The sequence below is a fragment of the Anoplopoma fimbria genome, chromosome 12 (genome assembly GCF_027596085.1).
Source record: "Anoplopoma fimbria isolate UVic2021 breed Golden Eagle Sablefish chromosome 12, Afim_UVic_2022, whole genome shotgun sequence".
NCBI classification, from domain to species: Eukaryota; Metazoa; Chordata; class Actinopteri; order Perciformes; family Anoplopomatidae; genus Anoplopoma; species Anoplopoma fimbria.
In genome coordinates, this window is record NC_072460.1 from 13187617 (window position 1) to 13213074 (window position 25458).

General features: G+C 44.8%; 1 protein-coding gene across 4 annotated transcripts in view; it reads right to left on the minus strand.

Moving 5' to 3' along the window:
• The window catches only part of kmt2d (lysine (K)-specific methyltransferase 2D), a 31614-nt gene continuing 6156 nt past the window's right edge, over positions 1–25458 (minus strand). For 2 of the 4 annotated variants that reach the window (XM_054609847.1, XM_054609848.1), the window contains exons 11-55: positions 25088–25204; positions 24134–24948; positions 23862–23975; positions 23604–23717; positions 23377–23481; positions 23109–23290; positions 22667–22831; positions 22351–22460; positions 22172–22216; positions 21890–22075; positions 21610–21780; positions 21387–21509; positions 21093–21214; positions 20866–21001; positions 20676–20756; positions 20508–20585; positions 20243–20401; positions 20005–20074; positions 19579–19817; positions 19373–19446; positions 18916–18966; positions 17192–18817; positions 16931–17104; positions 16383–16522; positions 14425–16208; positions 14212–14335; positions 12973–13051; positions 12818–12884; positions 12471–12703; positions 9330–12356; positions 9089–9238; positions 8825–8989; positions 8588–8735; positions 8399–8480; positions 8129–8301; positions 7761–7885; positions 7517–7652; positions 7024–7145; positions 5446–6916; positions 5193–5329; positions 4088–4218; positions 3546–3831; positions 3300–3373; positions 3089–3197; positions 1–3001 (exon numbers count right to left, since the gene is read on the minus strand). In XM_054609847.1, coding sequence (XP_054465822.1) covers positions 2909–3001; positions 3089–3197; positions 3300–3373; positions 3546–3831; positions 4088–4218; positions 5193–5329; positions 5446–6916; positions 7024–7145; positions 7517–7652; positions 7761–7885; positions 8129–8301; positions 8399–8480; positions 8588–8735; positions 8825–8989; positions 9089–9238; positions 9330–12356; positions 12471–12703; positions 12818–12884; positions 12973–13051; positions 14212–14335; positions 14425–16208; positions 16383–16522; positions 16931–17104; positions 17192–18817; positions 18916–18966; positions 19373–19446; positions 19579–19817; positions 20005–20074; positions 20243–20401; positions 20508–20585; positions 20676–20756; positions 20866–21001; positions 21093–21214; positions 21387–21509; positions 21610–21780; positions 21890–22075; positions 22172–22216; positions 22351–22460; positions 22667–22831; positions 23109–23290; positions 23377–23481; positions 23604–23717; positions 23862–23975; positions 24134–24948; positions 25088–25204 — 13913 coding nt within the window. In that variant the 3' untranslated portion in view covers positions 1–2908. The remainder of the gene's footprint in view (positions 3002–3088; positions 3198–3299; positions 3374–3545; positions 3832–4087; positions 4219–5192; positions 5330–5445; positions 6917–7023; positions 7146–7516; positions 7653–7760; positions 7886–8128; positions 8302–8398; positions 8481–8587; positions 8736–8824; positions 8990–9088; positions 9239–9329; positions 12357–12470; positions 12704–12817; positions 12885–12972; positions 13052–14211; positions 14336–14424; positions 16209–16382; positions 16523–16930; positions 17105–17191; positions 18818–18915; positions 18967–19372; positions 19447–19578; positions 19818–20004; positions 20075–20242; positions 20402–20507; positions 20586–20675; positions 20757–20865; positions 21002–21092; positions 21215–21386; positions 21510–21609; positions 21781–21889; positions 22076–22171; positions 22217–22350; positions 22461–22666; positions 22832–23108; positions 23291–23376; positions 23482–23603; positions 23718–23861; positions 23976–24133; positions 24949–25087; positions 25205–25458) is intronic. The other 2 variants (XM_054609849.1, XM_054609850.1) reach the window with 2 other exon arrangements.

Below are 25458 nucleotides of genomic sequence, written 5' to 3' on the forward strand. Positions count from 1 at the left end.
TCAAATATTTAAAATGCATTTTATTTTCCTTTACAAGAAACAAAAGCAGACAAAGAAATAAGATGAAGGGAAAAGGGAGTGGGAAAGCTGTATATAAAGAGATGCAACCTCTGGCGTCCTGAAAAAAATATGTACAATTCAAAATAATATTCATACAAAACATGCCACATACAATAAAAATGATCATTATATTTATTCATATTCCCTAAAAGTATCTCTGCTGTACAGATGCAACATCTTTTTAAAAAGTAGGTGAGGTTAAAAAAAACCTTCAATTTGAGCAAACTTTATTAAATTATAAGATATGCAGAGAACTTAAATTAAGATTCAGAGAAGTTAAAAATCATTCAGGCTAAAATCCAGTGAGCGGCATAATGTCTCGTCATGGTCTTCCCTTGAAATAGAAACATACCAAAAAATATATATATCACTGCTTCAGATACTTGATCAATATCTACCACTTTAGAGAAGTTCTCTGTTATACTATGAGAGTGCAATTCATTACCAGGTTAAGTATGGGATTAACTTTGAGTATTACATCATAACATACATTAGGCCAAGTAACCATTTCACAAGGTTTACCAACACATTCACTTCTATAGGGAAGATATAAAAAGCAAAACACTAACAATATTCTAGGGAGTTCAAGGTTTTCCATTCAAGAGTATATTAAATCCAATTGTGACCGATTAAGGGACAGGTTTTGGTAATCAACAAGCAGTAGCATAAATAAAAAGAAAAATAAACACGAACAATATTACATAAATACAAATGCTATGCACCATTGTACTGCTTTACGCAAGAAGTGATTTTCATGTCTAATTACCGACCCCTCCACATGAATCCAAACAGTTTTTGTAATCACACCGGCTTCTCGTCGCAATTGATTTGAGAAGACCTGACATTTTTCTTAAACCTATTTTAACAAACTTGTCTCTGAGAGCTTATAGCAAAAACACTAATAGAAAAACAGGTAAATGCAAAACACTCTGGTTCATATACATAAAGATATTAGTTTGCCATTTTACATATATGTATATTTATATACAGCTTTATCTTTGTTAAAATGATATCCAGTGGTTGATTTTTTTCAATTTTATTTCTCTACACTTTTGACTTTATTGATTACAAAGGGGCTGGATAAAGAGTTGCTGTCCCCTAATGCATATACTATATATACAGTTTGTACAACTTTGCATTTTTAATTCATGTGAGGTCTTAGGTTAGGGAAAGGGGGGAACAAAGTAGTATGGGAAGGTGGAGTTTTAGTAAAGCTCCCTTTTAAAGACTTTTTTCATTCATCTTACATAGAAAAGAAAACAAATGCCCTTTTTTCCAATAAGTCTTTCCCTGCCATCAGTTCAGCCTTTGAAAGGACAGTACCAGCACTAGAAAAAGCACACTACAGGGGAAGTAGAAACACTGCAGGCTGTACTCAGGCAGAGGAAGACCTACTACAGTAAAGTTTAACAACAGTCCACTAAATAATACAGAGAGGAAGAGGCATGATTAAAAGTTCAAGGTTGAGTTGTGAAAAAGATCGACTTATGGGGGAATAAAAAGCATTTAATGGGACAGTAGTCATGCATCCACCGGCTGGTTTTCAACAAGTGGTACTTCAATGTATGAAGCAACAAAGCAAATGTGTACTTGGTTAATTTTGGACTCAGTAGTCTTCTTCAAAGACCATGTGTCCTGTGACCCTATAGCCATTCACTCACACCATCGCTGTCTCCAAGCAACTTAGAAGGTTGATGTCATTGTGCTTTCACACAGCTGATAAACATGGTTTTTTCGAGAAGCATAAATAGGAAGGAAACAAAAAAAAAAAAAAAAAGAGAAAAAAGCTACATCAACATCCAGGAGGATTTTGGTGGCATACAGGACACCCGCTAAGCTTCTGATTGTGATTTTAATGCAATATCTTATCAAAACTGTCATATATTTCCTCTGTATAAACAATTCATGAATAATAATTATGTTGGCTCATTATTGTAAATCATCAGCATAGAGTAGATAGAGCAAACCTGCTGCTTAAGATTCCCTGCTTGTCCGAGAAGGCTAAGCCCATAAAAACATCCCGCCCTTCACCCTCCCCCCCTCCCGTTCCACAGTAGCAGTTAACAGTTTTTATACAAAGCAGTCGCTTCCCGCTAAATCAATGAGGTAGACTGGGTCCAACTAACCCACCTTGGGACGCCACACAGTCAGAACATCTGGTTCCTCTGGAGCCACAGATCAATAGCATCTCAAATTTTATATTAACTTACATCTTTTTTTTCTTTTTTTTTTTCCATCGATCATATGTAGTTCTTACACAGAGCCACATCAAGATTGTCTAGCTAGCCAATATCCGTGCTGTCTTCATTGATGACTTGATGGGAAAGTGCCTTTTCTGGGAGGTGAGGGGGGGAGATGTGGTCAGGTGGGACAGGAAATAGGTCCGACTCAAAACATAAAAATGCATCATTAGTTCATTCTTAGTATTTTAAAAATGGCTTTTTGTCGGAGCTCCAGCTGAGCTCTGCACTACGTGTGTTGATAGAGGGTCAGAATCATTTGGTAGATGTTGAGGATTGTTTTCCAGCCACTATGAGATTATTGAGAACAGTCGAGGAGGAAAAAGGGTTTTGGCTGAGGAAAAAGGTGATTCACTAGTCCAAACATGAAAGTTAGTCCCACCATCAAGCTGCTGTTGATGGAGGTGGTCAGTTGCTTTTATTGATTAATGCTCTTCAAACCTTTGGCTACAGGTGTCAACGCTTTAGTCTTTCAGTGACCGAGGCCAGCTTCCCTCCACAACTTTCACAACAGCTTATGCACTGGCTATGTAGGATTCAAAGGCTTTGGCGCAGGAGTGTTCTGGCACCAGCGAGAGGGGAAGTTTCCATTTTGTCTTTTCTTCTGGTTAGTTCATCCACTTTCGGCAATTCCAGGCTCCACAATGGCAAGGGATCTTGTGCTGATCGTCCTCGAAATCAAACTGGTAGTCGTAGGTCAGCTGGAAGTAACAAAATAAGGAAGGTTAACGATACAATTAAAGAGATGCGTTGAAGTGAGAAGTGGTTCGTTTTCTAATGCACTGCACCTCTTCTCCCTTGGGGATCCTGCGGCTGGAAATGATGATGATCTTGTCTTCTTTGTCAAATGTTACAACTTCTGCAACACAGTTCGGAGCACAGGAGTGGTTGACGTAGCTGGAAAGGAGAAAAAATAAAATAAAAAAATCAGTTAAAGAAAACATACTAGTCTTCAACAAAGGTTTACAATGAGGCAATCAATCACAATTCATCTCTTACCGAGCTGGGCCTCCTGTCAGAGTGGCATCGATCACCTGCTCGTTGTTGATGCGGAACATGTAGATACCACGGTTCTAAGTTGGAAGAAAGAAAAACCCTTTTTTTTACAGATCAAATTTTCTTGTTGGTTCTGAAATGTTGGTCAGAAGTATAGCAATTTTTGTCCACTCCTTAAACTTTAACCCCTATTGATTATTTTTCTTTTTTTGAACTTTGCATTCATGTGCCAGTGTTCAGTTGGCCTACCTGTTCCTCGTAGATCTTCTCCCGGCGATTGGCCACTTCGTTGCGTATCACAGTGCCAATGTATTCAATGACCATGGTGTGCTTCTCCAGATCCTTAGCAGCGTACAGACCCAGGCCCTGAATGCGTGATCGTGCCAGATACACGTTATTCTTCCACTCCGTCTTCAGGCGCCGATACTGGGACGACTTGGAGTGGACGAACTGCTTGCTGTATGGTGTGTTGAGCTCTCCAGTGAAGGTGCTCTGGTAGGCCTTTGACACGCTGGTGCTATTTAGAGTATGAGGCCTTCAGACAAAAAGAAAAATGTGAGTGGGTGTCAAGCCATTTGTAAGATACATTAAGAACTTGGTAAAAGTGTCAACAACAATAGTATAACAAATTATTAGTTAAGAAAAGTGTGCTTTGGTCATCAACACATGACTGATCCAACTTAAAATCACTTTTATTATCAAGCACGCTTCTTATCTAGTATAAAGGAATATGTCGCCAGGTGGAGGTCAAACTTTATTATTAATGAAACATTAAGACAATGCTGCTTTACCTCTTGCACTGTGTGGGGACTTTGGGCTCAGATCGAGCAGAACCAGTGGGATTGATCATAAGAGGGAGCTCCATCAGAGGGTGCCGGCCATATCGGAACTGGTAGTTCTGGCAGTTCTCAACTCCAGGCAACTAAAACACAACAAACACAAATCATGGTAATTATGCACTTTGACAGTAGAACCATTGTAGCCCACAGGTCTCTAAGGCAGGCCTTCATTTTGGGTAAGCAGTCAGTCTTCATACAACATTTTTTTGCAGATAACATTTACAGACGTGTGCCGCCATCAATAATAGTTTTGCGTCTGCAAAGTGCGGCACAGTGGATAACGTCACAGCCACACACACACAGCCACACACACACACACACACACACACACACACACACACACACACACACACACACACACACACACACACACACACACACACACACACACACACACACACACACACACACACACACACACACACACACACACACACACACACACACACACACACACACACACACACACACACTTTCATCAGTGTGGAAGTTCTTTAGTGCAAGTGAAGAAGACAAAGTAAGCAATTTGTCCCAATTGCCAGTCAAAACATTTGGAACAACAAACTTATTCAGACACTGATTATATTGTAATGTATTACCATGCGTGGTGCTAGGCAAATGTAATCTTGTAAAAATATATATATTTTATTTTTTTAATGAGAAAAGCGAATGGATAAATAATCTCAACTGTCCCAAAGTCGCCATTAACAAAAAATATAAATGTTTGTAGGACGGTGGTAAATTGGCATTGGCCAAATAAATTGTAATCGGTGCTCTAGTCCTGTCTGCTTGTGATGTTTGCTTTAGTCTATAAAACTCAATCAGCTGATTTTTCTCAGCTTTCAAACCTTGAACTGATTTGGCACTTAAAAAGTTTACCTAAAAGTGACCCGATTTACATTAATCAAATAAAAAAAAATGTTTACTATTGAGAAAGTGATGTCAATTTGTAGTATGTGTGAATGTTGACTTGCAAAGGGCTCAAATTACAATTGGGAGACAAAGACTAAATTAAATGGGGGACAAAGTGATACGTTGTCCTGCTGCATATTCTTACCGACTCGGTGATGCGCATGACAGCATGAACTGTGAGGCCGTACATCTCCTCTCCCTTGATGTGTTCAGTGAACAGCTTCAACATGGATGAGTCATCTCTGAGTTTAGCCACCTCCTGAACCACCCGTTCCCAGATCCCTATAGACAAAGGTGGGGAATTAAACAGTCAATGGTCAAGAGAGTTATTTCAAGTGGAAAAGTACAAAACAGAAATACTTTGTCATATAAAGTGGAAGGAGTGTACCAGTTCTTACCCTCTGGAGTAGTGTCACGGTACTGCAAATCCTCCATGCCATGCTCCAGAACACGCACCTCAAACAGGGGACGACCATCGTCCTCGTTGATGCGACAGCGGTAGCGACACCGCTTGTTGGGCACCCGTGTGCTCCAGTAGATGCGTGTTGCCTCATAGCCAACTGGGAAAATGGCAGTGGGCGAGTGGAAGTTGGCCATCTGGGATGGTAGCAACTGGCCAACAGCATGAAAGATGAGACCGCCTACACGGAACAAGTGGATACGGTCACCTCGCTGTAAGATGCTGGCAATCTGCTTCACCTCATCACGCTCAATGTAGACACGCCGTAAAACAGCAAACATGCTGAGTTCGTCTTCACTGGGGCCCTTCAGCTTATGTTGGGTGCACAACATGGTCTTGTCCTTGAAGAACATGCAGCGTGCCCGGATGGCACACGCAAAGTGGTAGACATTCGGACAGCGGATTCTGTTACAGCTGTTGGTGGCGCCTGTTTTCTGGCAGTATGCGCAAAGGGTTCGCAATCCACGACGCAGGGCTACCTCCACGTTGATGAGGGCACCCCCCTGCGTCTCATACACCTCTGTGGACCACAGGGCACAGTTGAGGTGCACCCACAAGTCCACATCGATGTTAAGCAACCGGGCGGGCCCATCAGTGGCTCCATCACCTTCCTCATGGCAGAAGCAGCATTTTCGTTTGTCCCGAGGCAGCCTGTCTGGTCGAAGAGTGATGCGCAGGCGTTCCATTAGCTCCGACACCTCACGGCTGCTCTCTTTCTTGGACCCGCCCTTACGTATTGTGATGACTATCTGAAGACGCTTCCAGCGAATCCCCTTCCATTTCTTCACTTTGGGATGTATCACCTCCTCATCAGGAGAGAGAGGCCTGCGCTGCTTGACAGCCTTAGGAGATAACTCCATGTTGTTGGGAGAATCTCTAGGAGGTTGAGCTTGATCAATGGCCAAGTCCTCCTCCTTGATAGGAGGACTCAGAAGGACTTCAGTTGGATCAGTAGGAACAGAAAGATCTGGAACTGCAGAGGCAGTTGTCGGTTCAGTGACTGACTCTGCAGCAGCGACTGACTCTGGAGCAGCGACTGATTCTGGAGCAGCGACTGACTCTGGAGCAGCAACTGACTCTGGAGCAGCGACTGACTCTGGAGCAGCAACTTCAGACTCTGTGACATCAGTTGGTTGAGAAGCATCAATAGGAGGACCATCCTCCTGTTCAGCCTCAGTCTTGATCTGGACAAGTGTGGGACTGGGGGGAGGCAGGGATGGAGAAGCTGACTTTTTGGAAGGTTCAGCTTCATTAGGGAGAACTGGTTCAGATGGGGGAGGACATGGAGGGGATGGTGATGGTGGTGGAGATTCTTCCACTGGTATAGCAGGAAGGTGGCGCACATCCAAGTCATTTACTTTGGTTGTGTAACAGTGCTGGGCCGGTATGTCTTCTTTTTCTTGAAATTCCTGGGAGAAAAATGTACATATGATATATACAGCTTTCAAGAAATATATAAAGCACAACATTTGATAAAAAAGAATTATCAATAATGCAAACAGTTCTCGAGACTGACCTGTTTGATAAGTGCCAGAATGTCCACTTGCTTCTTCAATGTACAGCCTGGTAGAGACACATCGAATTGCCTTAGCCAGTCATCCTGACTGGGTGAACCCATGTCCTTTGTACACAGAGCCCCTAGAAAACATGACCGCCTTAATATTAGTCATTATTTACGGGTTAATTACCTTAAAAGTTGTGCATTCATGTTTGAGAACAATACATATACGAGTGTCCCTAGCAGTGTAGTCACTCTACTACAAAAAAATGGTTTTGAACAGCAACTCACATGCTCAGGCTAAACTCAAATATTGACACAAATAGGCCAAAAGTGTCCAACACTATGGTATTTTGTTCCTTTTAAAGGATATTCTTAAATCAGAGGCAAATGTGTCGTGACAGGGTGACATGAAAAATGTCATGAGCCACACTCACACCCTGTTGTCGTGATTGTCCTGACCCAGTGAGAAAACAGGACAAGCCAAAACAATAATCTCATAAATGCATACCTGACTGGTCAGGTCCTTTCCCAGGCCCATCCACTACAGGCATGTCAGGGTTTTGAGGAGGGAAAGTCACTTCATAAGAACCTGGCATCCTGATATTAAGCAGCTGGGCCATGGCCATCATGACGTGGTTCAGTTTCTGTAAAAGAAAAAAAGAATAAAAAAGGTCAGTTAAAGTCAGTTATTTATTTCAAGATATCGTTAACATAACCTTTAAACAGGGTGGAATGATATATTGGCTTAATACCTTAGCTGCAGCAGATGACAAAGTGAATGTAACAGACACTTCATTGTTTTTGGCCTTGTCCCAATGGTTAGATGTGGAAACAACCTTGCTATCAGCTGCTTCAAATGGTTTGTTTTCTGGAAATGCTACAAAAGAAAATGAGTACATCATAAATCATTTTTTTTGCATTTAAGCTGGCATTTTAATAATAAAAACGGATGTAAAGGTAACATAACAATTGATTTGAACAATAAAACATAATGCATCACATTTAGGAAGGACTTCATCAAAACAGGTATAGTTATATATACATATATATATATAGTATATTGAATATATGTGAGAAACCTTGCTGTTTGTTTGAGGAAATACAGATGTTTGTATAATACCTGGGATGGCAGTGCGAGGTATGAGTGGGATGATGGGGGATATTGCTCTCTCCGTCTCCTCCTCCTTAGGCTCCCGTAGTTGAGGAAAACGTGGCGTTTCATCCCCAACGTTACTTTCAGGGGATGATGCCGGGATGATGCTTTCTGGGGCATCCTCGTCATCACTCTCCATCCTGTTAGAAAGACAAAACATACATTTATAGGCACTAAGTAACAGGAAATCCATGTATTCTGGGAGACAAAGAACGCAAGAGAATCTTCCTATTGTACCTGATGTCCTCATTCTGGTTATGTGGTGGGGTGGGGAGAGCTGCTAGGATGTCTACACTCTTCACTTCATCTTTAACAGAATCTGCAGGATAAATTATAGTGTATTAAGAACTCGATTACATTACAATTGCAGATCAAATTCATATTCATGAATAATATTAATTTTAGGTCAAATCCCTAATTTTTTACCCATTGGTTCTTCTGATGGTTCTGTCTCTCTCTGTCCGTCAGACAGCTCCTCTCCAGGAGTCACACCATTCAGCAGCTTGTGCTGTACTGAAGGCGGAGGAGTGGGTGGCAGGGAGGATGGAGGTGTTGGTGGGTTGCTGAGATTACTCTGTAAAGGGTACAATTCATTATTATCATAAATCAGCTTTGGTTTTGTAAGACGAAAGGTCAACCTTTCATGTTGCAGCTTAGTTGTACCTTTGTGAGTAACTGAGAATAGTAGTCTGGGATATTGTCCAGCACTGCATTTCCAAAGGATCCTTTGAGCTGGGCTTTGCCATTGGCTGGGCTGCTTCCAAAAGGAGCAAACAGATCCAGACTGGCAGTGATTGAAGGCTCCATCAAGGGCAGCAGAGAGAGACCCTGGAGGGTAAATGTCTGTTAGTCTACATGATGTGGAACCACTCGTCAAAACATCAATGGAAAAATCACATAAGAATTTTTTTTTGGCTATCCTTTCACCTGTTTGAGTTGCTTTATTAGGGCTTCAGCACTTTTCCCAACTTCTTCCTTCTTATTCTTCTTCCGGGCGTTAGGCCCTCTGTCTCCAGTTGCCTTATTAGTGCGCTTTGGCTTTTGTGCAGGAGCCCTTTTTGTTATAGACTGTAAATCCTGTTAGGGTTAGGAAAAAGAATGAGAGGTTCTTTACTCACATACAGCAACATAACGAGGGCAAAAATATATCAACTAAAGAAAAACATACCTCCATATTTCGTGGAGTCCCTTGAAGTTTTTGTTCCAGCATTGCTAGTTTGCTGTTAATATGGCCATTGATCTCATTGTGGATGCCTTCAGAAGGCCTCTGAGCACCAAGCTGAAGGTTCTTGGTTCTCAGGAGTTTCTGTAATAGTTGCTGTCCAGTCTCAGATCGAGGGCCTTGAGTACCGGGGTCTCCAGACATGTTTCCAGCATTAATAAAGCTAGTGTTGTTCCCAGACGTAACTGCCTCTCCCATTGCTTCTCGCTTTATAGCCCCAGGATGAGCCTCTGGCGCCCCATCACATTGAACCTCTCTTGGTTCCTGTTTAATGTTCTGTAAGGTCATCTTGCATAGCTCCCCTACTCTAGGGCCATGTTGTGTGTGAGGACCATGGTTCTCTGTGACCTGCTGCTGAACATGTATGCCTTTCTGTGGACCATTGGGGATAACTGAGGCTGAATGAGATGTTTCATTGCCTGATGTCTGAGCTTCTACTTTCATTCCAGGACAATCAAGCGGACTCTTGGCTCCAGGTGACCTGAGTGGAGAGGCCTTTACATGGCTGTACGGACTCCCCCTTCCAGCCCTGCTGTCAGCTATAGAAGGTGAGGAGACATGGGATGAATGGGGTGAGGCAGGGTGGGCAGGGCTCATGCCAAAAGGACCTCTTGGAGAATATGCATGGGATGGAGAACCCTGCATGCGGCCTGCTGCAGCTGCCATTAATGCTTGCTGGTTCTGGCTGGGAGTAGGTGGACGCATACCCATAGCTTGATTAAATGCATGTCCAGGAGAATTGGCTATTGGCTGACGTGGAGATGTTGGCCTCACCATTCGGCCCTGGTCCATAGGGGAAGGTGGCACTGGTACCTGGCCTCTCATAATATGTTGCTGCATCATCTCCCCTACTTGTGGCTGTTGCTGCCCAGGGACCATCATCCCCTGTTGCATCTGTGGAGCAATACCAGGTTGTTGACCTAACATGCCTGATTGTTGCTGAGGGCCCACTGCTCCTGGCTTTCCCATGGCTCCATATGGCATCTGCTGCACAACTTGTGGCATCTGTCCTGGTTGCATATGAGGCCTCAACTGACTTTGCTGGCCTTGACCCATCGACATACGCAACATCTGTCCCTGTTGGAGCTGCCTCTGGGCAATCATGGCCTGGATGTGCTGTATCTGCTGGTTTGGGGGAAGATTGCGGAGCTGAGGATTCTGAGCAATGATAGCCTGGATGTTGATTGGGGTGCGGATCTGTCCAGGTGGAAGCCCAGGCCTCTGTGCCATCATCCCTTGCTGCTGGGCTCTCATCATGCCCATCATGGCCTGTTGTTTTTGCTGCTGGGCCATGAGGGCTTGTTGTTGTTGTGGGTTATGACCCATCACAACAGGCTGTGGCTGTCCAGGATGGTTCTGGCTTATGATCTGCTGTTGGATGATGGGATCTTGTGACTGCTGCATGGTATTTTGTACCGCTTGTTGTTGTTGCTGCTGCTGAGCCAAGAAATCAATTGGTTTCCTTTCCTCTTTAACAGTCATCAAAATGGGCTTGTCAACACTGAGGGAGCCTTGCCTCTGGAGAGTGAGCGGAAGTTGCTGAAGCACACCAGTTTGTTGGTTTCCGACCAAACCTGTTTGAGGCTCAGGTACAGATTGAGGATTCGATTGTTGCTGCTGGGCCATATAAACCTGGTTTTGATGCTGCTGCTGCTGCTGTTGTAGCTGCTGTCTTCCCAAGTCAGTTTGTTGATCATTTGTAGCGCCTAGTTTGGACATCGGATTGGGAGTGGAGGGTCCACTGTGCTGCGGTGGCGTTCTTGAATCAGGGCTGAGGATCCCTCCCTCTTTGGGGCCTGAGTTTTGGTTGTCTGTAGCTCCCTGTGGCTGGGGCGTAATACTTCCTGCTGAAGGCGAGGAGCCCATCTGTGGGGTAGAGGGTTGGGACAGCACTCCTTGCTCTTGGTTGGATTGATTGATCAACTGTGTTTGTTGTCTTTGCTGTGCCATCTGCTGTTGCTGAAGGTGGGCCAAATTTGCAGCATTTTGTTGATGCTGCTGCTGAGATGCAAGCATGCGTTGGGCCAAAATGCTCTGTTGTTGTGGAGTCAATTGGGCCTGGGGACCCCTGAGGCCAGGGTGACCAGGAGATCCGACCATTCCCTGCTGGCCCATCATAAGCTGGGGCCTCTGTTGCTGTGATGGTGCAACTGGTGGGTTCCCCATAATCCCTGGTTGAACTGCCATCATGGCTTGACCATGATTAATAGGCTGGCCTCCAGCAAGGTTCTGTGACAGTGGAGGCACCGACTGGCCTCCAACCATTCCTTGTGGAACCGGCACCATGCTCTGCTGATTGGGCTGGTTGGCTAGCATTCCTTGTTGAGTGTTGGTCTGGTTGGCTAGCATTCCCTGTTGAGTGTTGGTCTGGTTGGCTAGCATTCCCTGTTGAGTGTTTGCTTGTTGTTGGGCCATAAGTGGGTTCCCCATCATACTGGACGGTGACTGAGCGATTAAGCCAGATTGTTGATTTGGGTGTGGCATCGGTTGCTGGCCCATCATCACCTGCTGCTGCTGTTGTTGTTGTTGTTGTTGTTGTTGCTGCTGGAGCTTTGCCATCTGCATCCTATGTTGAAGCTGTCTTTCTTGGAGAAGCCTGGGATCTGCACCTTGCATTCCAGGCCCCTGTGGGAAGAATCCTGTTGGGGCAACAGGTGGACCTGGGGCCCTGGGGGGCCTGGCTCCAAGAGCAGCAGGAAGCTGGGGTTGGGGTTGAGCTCCACCAATAAAGGGCTGCCCTTGGGGCATCCTGACGGGCAATCCGCTTTGGGGCATTACAACAGGGTGCTGGGCCATTACTGGTGCTCCCTGTTGGCCCATCATCATCTGGCCAGGCATCTTGGGAAACATGTGAGGGGAGGCCCCCTGTGCAGAATGTCCCGGTGGAAGAATCCCTGAGCTTTGCTGATGCTGCTGCTGCTTGCTTCTGTACTCTGCAATGAGATTGGTGTGCTCCTTCTGCTGCTTCCGCACCTAGAACAGAATAATAAACAGATATGAATTTGTTTATCAAGTGCCTTTACCTTTGACAAGTTTGTAAAAAAGTCTATGTATTTGTACTTATTAGATTCTTTAAAATGTACACACCTGGTCAAGCTGTTTCTGAATTTTGCTTTGCTCTTCTGTAACCAACTTTAGTTTCTCTGCATCTGCCTCAGCAAACTCCCTTCCAGCTTTCTTAGCAGTGCGTTGCTTAGCACACAGTGCCTTGCGTGATTTGCGGTGAACCCCAATCTGTTCCTCCAAATATTTCAACTGCATTTGGAGTAACTGCTGAGTGTGGAGAAGCCATTCTTCGTATTGGTGCTGTTCTGCATCATCTGTAAAGGAAGAGGATAACTTGAGACAACCATAAAAGAGTATGGGGACAAAAATACAACATTTCATTAAAACTTAATACATGTTTAACAAGAAGCAGTATTGGTAGAACATACTGATGATTCCTTGCACAAACTGGGGAGGGTTAGGTCTCGACTGGGTGGGATCTCCTGTTTCTCCCTCCTAAACACAAAATAAATAATTTGAATCACTCATACATACTCATAGAATGAAAGTAAATCAATCACTTCTAACAAGCACAACAGCATACCTTTGGAGGTCCAGGTGTAAGTTGACCTGGATCTGTGCCCGGGGCAGCCAGCCTCTGAGCAAGCAGAGAAACTTGTTGCCTAACGAGAAAGGAAATCATAAAATGCATTACTATATCTGCAGCCTACTGAACCATGCATGATGTTACCGACACCTGATGGGTGTCTTGTGATGATCTTAGATAAGACAGTTAAAAATATGACACTTCTGCATACAAGGTCACCCCCTTTGGAGGAGGAGTGGAGAGCAGTCTTGAGAAAACAACGTGTCTAACATGCACTTCTTAAAATGATTCTTAACATCTTCCTCAGCAAACAGTTGTGAAAGAAATAGAGATGCACTGATACCAATATTTTCTGATACTGACTAAAATGGCTGGATAAGGTATCGCTTACAATAGGCCGATCTGGTTTCGGGATATGATTATTTTAGGAAATAACAATTTAATTTCTTTATATTTATGTGTTTATCTGTTAGACTTTGTTTTTCAAAGTTAAGGATACAATGTTTAAGTCTAGCCGGACGTTACCTTACACATAAAAGAACGATCTAATCACTTCCACACACTGAAGCATTAAGCTCAATAATCAAACACCAATATCTGATTGATAGTCGGCATCAGCTGATACCTTTAGCCCAGGTACTGGGATTGAAACGGTCAAATCGGTGCATCCCTAGCAAACAACTCTGCAGATTCTGTAGTAGAAGTGTTTAGTACATGTACAAACAAACCTAACACAGAATCTTCAGGGTGAACGGACTAATATGCATCACCATTGTCTCTGAATCAGTAGCTCTTCACAGTGGAGCTCCACTTACTGGTGTATAGATCCCTTCCTTTTTAAAATATATTCTTTAAGTATTTATCATGTTACCATGGTACAACAGCAGAAGTATAGTTTCCATCCAAATCTTATGACATTTCAAAATATCCGCAAACAATGATGCAGACCACTGTGTGTTTCAATTTATTTCTTTGATGCTGATATTTTGAAGAGCGTCACAGGACTACATAATTTAAAGAACACCAATACAGGGTTTTTCAAGGCTCTACATTTTGCAAAGGTGGTACCTCAGTTGTGTATTTATTTCTAATTCTAATTGTTAAAATGCGTAACTTTAGATAAGGACTCAGATGATCCCTCAACTCTGTAACTGAAAACAGTCAATGATTTTGAGCTGGAACATGTTTAGAGGTGTTGATTCAATAGATAATTAAGCTTTACATAAGAACAAATACCTGTTTATGCCAGAAGGAACAGCCATTGGATCCTGTGCCAACACTCTCTTGATACCCTTAAGTGCCACCATCTTTGCCTTGGCAATGGGATCCATGATGTCATCAGTAGCAAATTTGTCTAAATCTGCAGAAAAGAGTAAGACAATGTCTGTAGCTATAGTACCAAAAGAACATCATTACAGAGTGATAATGGCGACAAGCCACAACGCTTACCTTTATCTGGGAAGAAGTTGTTGGCCATAGGTGGTTTAATCAATGGCTGTGTCGTTGGTTGATGACTTACACCTGCATGGATGCCTGGCTGACCCATCCTCACCATAGCTTGCTGCTGGGCCATATTCATGTGAGGTGGAGTTACCATTCCAGGTCCCATAAGCCTTTGCTGTTGTTGCAACATGTGCGGAGCACGGGTTACCATTCCTGGCTGAGCCATCATTCCTTGGGGTGGTGGACGATGATGGTGTGGCAGCATTATATGTCCGGGTGCCTGTGGGTTAGGCTGTTGACTTGATAGGCCAGGAAAATGGGATGCCATGCCTCCCTGGTGGAGGGAACTGAGCTGTTGCTGCTGCTGCTGCTTCTGTAGTTCCTTCTTCTCATGCTCCAGAAGATCCTGTATTAGAAGAGGCAGTTCCCCATCTAAAGAGCTCTCTACCTTTGCCAAATCTGCAGCAAGAGAGTGCTGTTCCCCTACATCAGGCAGCCCCAGCGGATCATCACCGATATCTCCATGTGGAGCAGCTGGAGGATATGGCAATGCGTTAGCTTGGCCCGGCAGGGGGTACGGTAGTCCCCCTAATCGAACAGAACTGAGTGAAGCTGACTGGTTTTCTGGTTGTGCAGGCCTCGCTGATGTGGTGTTCCCACCAAGAAGCATTGACACAGCATCTCCTATTTCATCTTTCACCACAGTATGTCCTGGATGCAGCTGAGGGGTCAGACCTCTGTCCTCTACTTTTACCTTGGAGGTATCAACAGTGTCTGCAGAGGATGGCAGTTGGGTAGCAGACCCCCTTGCAATGGCAGGAGCTGTTGTGAGAGACTTCTGCCCTGGCTCCACCTTGGCTTTTCCTTCCACTTTAACAAGCGCAGATCCAGAGGAAGATGGTGCTTCACTTTCTGCTTCCACCAACCGCAGCTGGTCTGAAAATACATCTTTAGGGTCGCCTTGGTCCAGTTCAGGGTCAGTGTATGCCAGCAAGTCAAACTCATCACTGTTAAGCAAGTCATCTAGATGTGGATCATTGGTTTCCAGGTTGTCCAGGTTGCCCAAGTCATCATCTCCTTTGTCAGGGTCCAAGTCTAGAGCCAAATCATCCTCATCCTCCACACCTCCATCACCTGGGGCATCCCCAAGACCCTCAAGGTCAGGCTCTGGCAGCTCCTCACTATTTTGTGCCATGGTGGGCTGGGGCTGTGTGACTAGACTTGGTTGTCGAAGCTGATGCTGCTCAGCGTTAGGAATGTTCGGAGTGGAAGAAGCGGCCTGCAGCTGCAAGTGGGGCTGTTGTGTTACTGGGCCTGTAGAGTGCTGAGGCAGTAAAACAGACAGTCCACCCTGCTGTAACCCCAGCTGTGAGTTTCCGCCCCCCTCTGTTTGAATGCCACCAGCTTGAGCAATGGGATGATGCTGAACATAAGGTGCTGCCATCTCTTGCTGTGGAACAAAGTGACGTGGTCTTGGCTGGGGTCCACGGGGCATAAACTGAGGTCGTAGGGATAGCCTCTGCGAGTTGTGTCTCAATTCAATGAATTGTGGTGGGGGTCCTTGACCCATTTGCTGCATGGTCTCTCCTCCATGTCCTGGTATCATGGTGTGAGGGTTACCCATGCCTTCCATGCCCTGGATGTTGGCAGCAGGGTTGAGATTGTGCCTTATGCCCATAGCCTCCATGCCAGGCTGGGGAAACCTCCTTGGACCTGGAGGCTGGCCCTGCCACTGAGGAGGGAATGGAGGACGGGCAAACATCCCCTGAGGTCTGCTGGGCCCCGGTGCCCTGAAGGACAGAAAACACACAGGTATACTGTGTTACGGAATTTTGAAAATGCAAGGGGCGGTACTTATTTAGGGTGCCAATTATTTATGCCGGTGGAAATGTATTAACTGTGTAAGGGGAACCATGTCTTAGTATTTCACAACAATTGTGAATGTAATTAAATGATGCGGTTACCTTAGTGCACTGGGATCCATGATAGCAGGAGTTCCTGTAGGTGGTGGGCGAATGAGCTTGTCCTCCATGACACCAACAGCCATGGGCATCTTCCCTGCCACAGAAGTCTGAGGTCCAGCAGTAGTAGCAGCAACACGATCCTAAAGGAAGTAATTACAGTAAGTAATTACAAGAGGCACGTGTGACATCTACTTTTATTTGTAATACACTATAGGATTTCTACAGTTTATTTTCTTTACAATCTGCCTTATTCATCCACACACGCTGACGGCAGCGAGCTTCCATGCAATGCATTACTTCAACAGAAGGAGCTGAGGATTGAACCACCAACCCTTTGATTACGACCCACTCGCTCACTTTGTTACTTTGACATTTAACTGGCACCAGTCAACAAAGATTTGAAAGTACAGCCTCAGCTTTAAAATAGTGCACTTTAAATTAGTGCTTCAGTTTTTTATTCCTTGAACTCCTCAGCAGAACAGGTATTTGGGATTGAACACAGGCCATGCAAAGACATCTTCCTAATTGCTACATGACACTGTGTGTACCTGTGGATAAGGTGGAGGTGCTCTGTGAGCCTTTTCTTGTTGAAAGGCTCCCATCTCTCCTCCAGACCAGCCAGGAGATGTACTTCCAGCAGCAGCAGCAGCAGCCTCCTTCTCTTGTCTAATGGAATTCCTCTGCATTTGTTGTCTGATTAAGAATTCCCTCAGCCTCAGTCGCTAAAAAAAGAAAACATAACAATCTTTGATTAACAACACACTAAGGAGGTGCATAGCATGATTGTTCAGTGGCTAATATTTTGATACCTGTCGGTGTTTTTCCAGCTCAGAGGGGCTAAGGCCTACTAATGCAGGGTCCTGCACTGCTGAAATGTCAGGCATTTCTTGAGTGCCTGGTAAAGCTGGCTGATGAGGTGCGTCTTGAGGGCGGACAACTGCTAGTTCTTGAGACCCAGAAGGAGGTGGCACCCTGGAGCTGAAGCTGTCTGCACTCATAGTCTGCTGAGTTTGTTGCTGTTGTTGCTGATGCTGACCCTGTAACATCTGACTCTGTTGCTGGGTTATTTGGAAGCCTCCGGTGCTGGGGCTCCGGTTAAAAGTAGGAGGTGCTGACGGTTTACCAGAGAGAGGATCCCCTATGGAACTGTTTGTGGGATGGGGTGGAGGTTGCTGGTTAGGATGAGGTGAGCTTTTGTAACTTGCAGTTCCCTCTGGGGCAGCAGAAGGGGGACGAGGGGGTTTATGGATAGTAGCAAAAGGGTCTCTAGATTGTGGCCTTGAAGGTGGCTGAGAACAAAGGTCTGGGGATTGGAAACGAGGGGTAGCAGGAGAATGGACAGAGTAGGCATCATTGGAATGGCCACCAGGAGTGTGGGGCGACTGAGAGCTTCCCTGGGACTGTGGGCTGGAGGGCACTCTAGGGCATAGTTCTTGTTGAGCCACAGGGTGTCTCTGGGGTCCGAGAGAACAATTGTCACCTGACTGCGGCCTGGGAGTCAGTGATGGCTGAGTGTGGGGATCAGAGAAAGGGTGGGAAGGTGACTGCCTGTAGCCTTCAGAGGGGTGGCTAGGGGAAGCTCCAGGATGAAGAGTCCCACCCTCCCCTTGGTGCATTCGTGGCGTCATAGGTGCCTTGAATAAACCATCCCCAGACTCCAGCATCCCAGCAGGAGAGTCAGTGGATAGATCAGGTCTTCCCACTGCAGATGAGCGTGGAGATGGTGCACTCATATCAGCCTTGTATTGCCCAGGTGAGGAAGCCACTGCAGAGGGTGACGGGGATGAACCATATTCTGACCTTCCCATCCCTTGCTGGGTTCTAAAAGGGTCTCCATAGTGGGTATTGTGGGATGGTGAGAAGATGGGTGACTCCCCAAGCCCTGTGCCTCTTGAATGAGGACTTTCTGGAGGTCCAAGGGACTCCTGGGAGCCTTGCTGCGATTGTGGTAGATGGCCCTGTTGCTGCTGCAGCTGCGATCTGAAGTAGGGGTCAACCTGCTGAGCCCGTCTGGGGGTTCCAGGAGTTCCTGGTTGCATGTCAAAGGGGCCAAGACTGGCTGGCCGTCCCTGAGGAGGACCCTGTGGGCCGGAAGCGGAATAACCTGAGGAAGAGGCCTGTAAGGGGCTGGCCCCAGCATGGGAGTAGGGTGTGGTTGGGTGAGAGTGAGAATGAGGTGACTGAGGAGGAAGCTTAGCAAAGGGATCTGTCCTGATTTCAGCTGACCCCGGGGTCTTAACAGGTCCATCAGAGAAAAAGACAGAGGATGATCCTGAATCTGGAGGGAAGGGAAATGGGCTTTCTGCAGAGCTGGGCTGGGAAGAGATTGACGTAGAGCCAGAAGGTGGAGGGATCTGGAGATGTAAACTGGGCCGTTCAGTCTTCACGCGCACTCCCTCTGTCTTGACTGGCCTGCACACCTGACTCTCTGCCTGCTGTGGAAAGAGGAGGGTACAGAGGAAGCATGAACAATCTGCACCACAACTCCAGTGACAGGTGACAAACAGCAAAAGGATGCTGCTGCTATAATCACCTTCTGCGCCTTGTTGATCCTCTGAGCTGCTCGGTTATCTTTGGCCTTTTGCTACAAAAAGAATATTAAAGAATTAAAAATGTAATTCTTACTTCTGCATAACTAAAAATATGAAAATATGAAAAATATGAATTATTAATCCACTTTTTTATTTTTTACTGCAGAAATGTCATACATACTTGTAGGCTGAATCAAGATAATCCTAGCAATAAGCAGAACCCACCGGACAGTTTAAATTTGAATAACAATTTTCTATATTTCTGTGTTGGTCATGTTTTACTTGAGGCTTTCTGCATTAATGTGATGTTACAATAAGCCAAAAGGGACATTTTAAAACAAAAAATAACTACAGCATTGCATCTTTGACTACATTTTAGAAATGTGTGTTACAAGGAACTGCAGGAAAAGATTGTTGATTTATAATAAATGAAAATAAAACAATAATTGGAGCACCTACCAGATATGGAACCTTGTCAGCAGCTGACACCTTCCTCCAGACCTTCATGATTTGCTTACAGCGACTAGCCCAGTCTGTCACAGGAGAAATGTGTAATAACCGTTTAATATCTAATGAATATGAAAACCTTACTTTGAAAAAGTATTAATTCCGTTTGGTCTTATAAGAGGTCGTTCATATTGTTATAGTATTTCTTCCGCACTCACCTGGGTAGTCCTGTTTGAGAGTGGGAAAGTTGGTATTGGCATAAAGAACAGGGGAAATAGTTGAAAGTTCTCCCAGCTCCTCATCCTTCTCCCAGCGCTGGAGACTGCGTTGGTTGTAGGACAGCCCATCACCCTCTGCCTCAGTGGGGGTTGCTGGGGAGGAGGGGGTTGCTGGGGTAGAGGGAGTGGCCCAGGGGCTTTCATCACCCCCATCTGGACTGAACAGTCCTCCTCGGTCCCTGTACACCATACGAGATTGTTATTGTTTTATAAAAGATAGAAGGGCTTGCATGGGTCAATTACATTAGAAACAAATAAATGGGTATACGCTTCTACACTATGCTCTACAGCACGAGTTGTGATGATTGTATACACTGCAACTTATTGTAAAATAAAATGCAATAGGCAATTCAGTATTGGACCTACCGCATATCAAAGAACGGTGACTGACTGAGGCCAGGAAAAGCATCCATCATTCCAGCTGAGGGCAGGGACCCTGTTAAAGATTTTACATGTGTTAATCCCAAGCCAAACTTCAACAAAACCTTATTTGTACTAATCCTTACAAAGTTACAAAGATTTAAAGCTCAATCATACAATAAATATTGTTTCTAACTTCAAAAAAACTCCTAATGATCATCTGCAGACATGCCCACATACACACCTGAGAGGAGAGCTCTCTGCGGCAGAGCGCTACGATTGAGTTCTCCTTTACTGCCCTCCAAGATGGGCTTCATGCCCTCCAAAGAGGAGCCGTCCGACACTCCCAGAACCTTCCTGAAGAACTGCTCAGAGTCCTGACTCTCCATCCCTTGTGGAAGACCTGTCACGCAAGGAAGACAGCATGTAAGGGAGGACGCTAACATCAGGCATTAAAACCTTCCTTAAGTTCAAGTTGCATACGGTTTAGGCCAAAGTCATGGCACTACCTTCACGTTTTTCTGCATCAGAATCATGCGGATCATTCGACGCCTGGTCCTTCAGCGATGAGGATGGTGCAGAAACTCCTAAAAAAAAGGAATAATTTTAAACCAACTGGCAATTACCTCAAGACCATTACAATGAACCAGTAGAACATTTTCCAAACAGACACTTACCTGCACCTTCTCCCTGAGCCTGAGAGGCCTCACCCCCTTCTTGCTTGAGAGGAAAATTAATTTTCACCACACGATCCTCAGCTAGTGAGAGAAGCACAAACGGTCATGAAGGTACTAACCTTTTCCACACCAAGTGTCAAAAGTCATTTGCAAAGTTTTTATGTGCCAGAGGTGAAGTTAGCGCACTTACTCTCTGCGGCAGTAGTTTTGACCCCTGACGGTGCTGGTAATGAAGGTCGGACTGGGCATGTGCCTGCCCTCTGCCCAGGAGGTATCATCACAGCTTTCTTACTCAAGTCTATTAGTGTCTTCCCAAAGAAAGCCTCCTGCAGCGAATTACAAACATTTCAGATATGAACATTATGCCTCTGATACCATATGTTTTAAAACTGTGTAAAGCATAGAGAGACTTGAAACCTGGAGATAAGATGGAAACATGTCCTCAAGTTTGCTCTTCTTCCGTCCCCGACGTTTCTTGGCTTGTTCCTCGCCCTCCACTGGTTTAGGATCCATTATGTTATCTGTGTCAGGGTGAGGTCCTATGCATATATAACCATGAAATTCAGTATCCAAAATGTACACTATCCAGTAAAAAAAACAAATGCAGTCCTTAGTAGTGATGAGAGCATTCAGCATGCTTGTGAACCGCAGATTAATTACAAAAATGTAATGTGGATGAAATTAAATTCAAAAAAGTATTTTGTCACCAACCTTCATCAATGGTTCTCTCTATTGGTTGTCCATCTAATGTAGTCTCTCCAGCCAATTGGGCAAAAAATTCTTTCTTCATCCGTGTGTGACACTTCCTTTGTCGCACCATGAAGCCTCCAATTCCTAGAACAAGAAATGTATAAATCATTTTTAAATATTTTGTTAATGCTCAGACATCTTTGTGGATGTTACAAGTTGTTTTGGGAAATTCTGGGTAGTTTACCAGGCCTGTAAGGTTTCCGCTTTCTTTTTTTGCTATCATCCAACTCCTCTGCTCCTCCTTTGAGGCCCTCGCAGTCTGCCATGCCTTCAGTGCCTCCCTCTGCACCACCATCTCTGTCAGGGCTCCCAGGGTTCTCCATCTTGGATTCACAGTCCATGGGCTCCCCACAGCCTGGATATACAAGGTAACATCGAAGTTGCAAAAAGTCTTGCATTAAAAAAGAAGGAACACATTCCTGAAATTGTTAATAAACCACTGGATGGGCGGAGAGTGTGCAAACCTTTTCCATCCTCCCCATCTTCGACTTCCCTCAGATCCATTCCATCAGAACCTCCTTCACAGCACAGAGTGCCGAGACGGGAGCGACGCTGCCGTCTCTTGTGCAGGGGAGACATGGAGATGCTGCGCAGCAGGGACATACCCGACTCCGTCAGCCACACACCCTCCAACCGGTAGAACTGGGGTTCTGTTAATTGACATTTGCAAATATGAGTTACTTGTGACTGTGATTACCACATTGTGTGCTTGTGATAATAATCATGAACAAGCAAAGTCCACTGACCTGGCTCTTTGATCTTTATTGAAGCCATAATGGCTGACTCTACTACTGTGAACAAAGGCAAAGATCGGGTAGAAAAAGCAAAAGAAAATCATGTCATCAGTAAGTTTTCTGGGTGTATTTTTGAAACCATAATCTTCAGTGCATCTTCAGTTTTAAAATAATGTCATTCTGGGACTTACCCACGGGTTTTGGAACATATGCCGAACAGGATGTGCAGGCAAAGCCCTCATCAGAAGCTTGTTCCACCTCATCCTCTGTGTACAGACTCTCACAGACGGCATGGACCCATCTGCACAGGCACACAGATATACATCGATATACACATACCTTTCACAACAAATCACACTGCGAATCAAAGATGTTATGGAATAATTCATGATGTGAAAAATACATAAATAATCCATTCCCCGTTAGTCTTCATTAGCAGCAATCTCATGAATACCTCAGTTTCTGTGTCGAGTGTGTGCATGTGTAGTTCTAATGAGCAGCACTCACCGATCGCAGTACTGACACTGCAGCAGCAGCTCCTCCTCCATGAAGTTCTCTCTGCACACTGGACAGGTGACGAGGCTGGCACATGGGCCACAGTGGGTGTAATTGTTCTGCCACTCACAGTGGAAACCCGGGGAGTTGGAACCACACTGCACACAGCATACACACCTGCACAGAAGTAGTGAAGCACTGGGTAACGAAAATACAGCGAACATGAAAGATAAAAAAAAAAAAATTAGACACCAATTTAAAAGGTGCAGTAGTTTTTCTGTTGCTACAGAAGCAAGAGGCAGAAAGATGGGCCTCTGCATTGCTAATGCAGGGCTGTAGCATGAGTGTTTTACATAATATGCAAATGTACATGTATGAATTTACATTTGACCCCATTCAAAGCTACACGGGCTGAATGAAGCATTGTGCTCTAAGAGTTTACTTTTTTTTTTACCATTTGCACTTCCAACCACCCTTGGGAACATTGTGCAGGGGTGGGTCCAAGCAGTAGGTGTGATAGCTGACATCACAGTCATCACACAGCAGCAGGCGGGAGGGGTCCGAAGCCTTTCCACACATCTCGCACACAATACATTCCAAACAGCGCCAGCCCTTACGGAGCATCGTCTTGGTGATCTACAGAAGACGTAAGGTTATTCCATCTGGATTTTGAAAAATAGTGCTGAAGAAAAATAAAAAACTGAGGATAATGTTGTGCTTACTTTGCTGTTCACACAGTAAGGATGGTAACACTGGGCACACTGAGCACAAGCCAATAACTGCCCCTCGGGACCCTTTCCGAAACTGCCACACACAACACACATATCCTAAAACAGAAGAGAGAAGTAATGAAAAAGAGGAAACGGGGTATTCGCGTTTGATTAGAAAGTAGCAACTGTGTTTGTGCGACACGGTAATTAAAAATGTCACTCTGGAAGAAGAGCTATACCTGGAGCAGGACAAATTTATCGGTGTTTGAGAAAAGGACCACTGTGTTCTGCATGGTGTCATCTTCCTCCTCGTCTTCCTCCTTACTTATTCCAGTGTCTGTGGTCATGCTTAGCTGTGAACAAGGGAATAAACAGTTACAAACACACTGCCATCATGCGTCATTAAATTACAAGTAAAGAAAAGCGTTATTATGACAACATAATAAAAGTGACAGAATATAGAAGAACATTTGAATTCTGTTTTAAGTACAGCTCACCAAGAAAGCATCAATGCAGGAGGCCATAGCTTTGAGGCGTGACCTCCCACCACGCCCTCTCCCTCCACCACCTCCTCGAGGTCTACGCTTCCCAGGAAAACTATTGCTTCGCCCCTAAAAGAAAAGGAAGGAAAAAAAACATTTAAATGTGTGTTGGGACAATGTAATACTGACAACTTAAAAACAAAAACAAAAAAGGTTAAAGCACCATTTCAGCTGGTTAAGCAAAAATCACTTAATAAAACAAAACAACTTGTAAATGTTGACCTCACCTGTTTGATTCGTGAGCGTCCTGGGGATCCTCTGCGTTTCACCTTCTCTCTGTCGCTTCTGAATGGTTCGAAGGGAAGCGAGTCATCAGTCTCAGTGAGCAGATTATCTGTGTGTGAGCGGCCGGCGTCAAGGCCAAACTCCATGGAGAGCTGAGGGTCGTGTTCTCCTGGAGAGCCCAGAAAGCCACTGCTGCTCTCGTCTCCGTGGCTCAAATAGGACATGTCGTCCAGCAGCAATTCCCTCTTAGCCTCTTGCTCCTGCAGTTCCTGCTTTATGTCTAAATTAAGTCCTCCAATATGCTCATCATACTCTTCATCATCCTCCTCCTCTTCAGAGTGAGGTAGTAACCTCCCACCTATTTCCATAGAAGAGAGGACCTCTTTTGTGTCTACTGATAAAGAAAGAGTAGGAGACTGGGGGTCCTCGCATGGACTTCTTTCCTGACAATTATCCATGGGCAAATGCTCCGTTTTGTCCACAGAGGCAGGAGAAGCTGGTGATTTTGGTGGATCCTTACTGACTGGTTCTGTGATAGGCGTGCCATCAGAACCATTGTTTAATAACTCTGATGATTCTTCTTCTTCTTCTTCTTCTTGTTCCACTGATGGAGTGTCCTCCTGCTTCTCCTTCTCCACCTCCATACTTTCAGGGCCCTGAAGTGACACTGGTGTTGGTTCTACTTTCAGGTTGTCACACTGTGTCTCTGCTGTGGGGTCCTGGGGAGGGTTGACTTGAGTCACCTGGCTGACTTCCTCCTCTTCTCTCTCTTCATCAGCAGGAAGACAAGAGACCCTCTGTTCTTTTGTTGCACATTCTACATTTGAGATTAAGGAATGCATGGTTATTAGTGTAAACATGTATAAATCTATCATTAGTTACGGCAAACCATCACACAAATAATAAAGTACTTTGTGTTCAGTTTTAAATATGTCAACAGTGGGTTCTGAGTTTACCAGTGGACTCAAGTGGAACAGCGGTCGCCTCAGAAGTCGATCCTTCTGTTGCTACCTGCACCTTGTCCTCCTTGATTTTTTCCCCGTCTGTTGTCGCAACAGCTGCAGGCTCCACCCCTGAAGCCAAAAGTAGTTAACTCTCAGGAGCACATCTCAGACATAAATCACGTTATATTTACTTAGTCGATGTTTCATCAAAAGCGACTCACAATGAGTGCATTCAACCATGCGGATAAAACCAAATTATTCACTACATAAACTTCATCGAAAATGCTGATCTACTTCAAGAGCTACATTTAGAAACAATAAGAGAAAGAGGTGGGGGGTTTTTAATTGCTGAAGGTGCAGTCAACATAAACAAGCTGCATTCT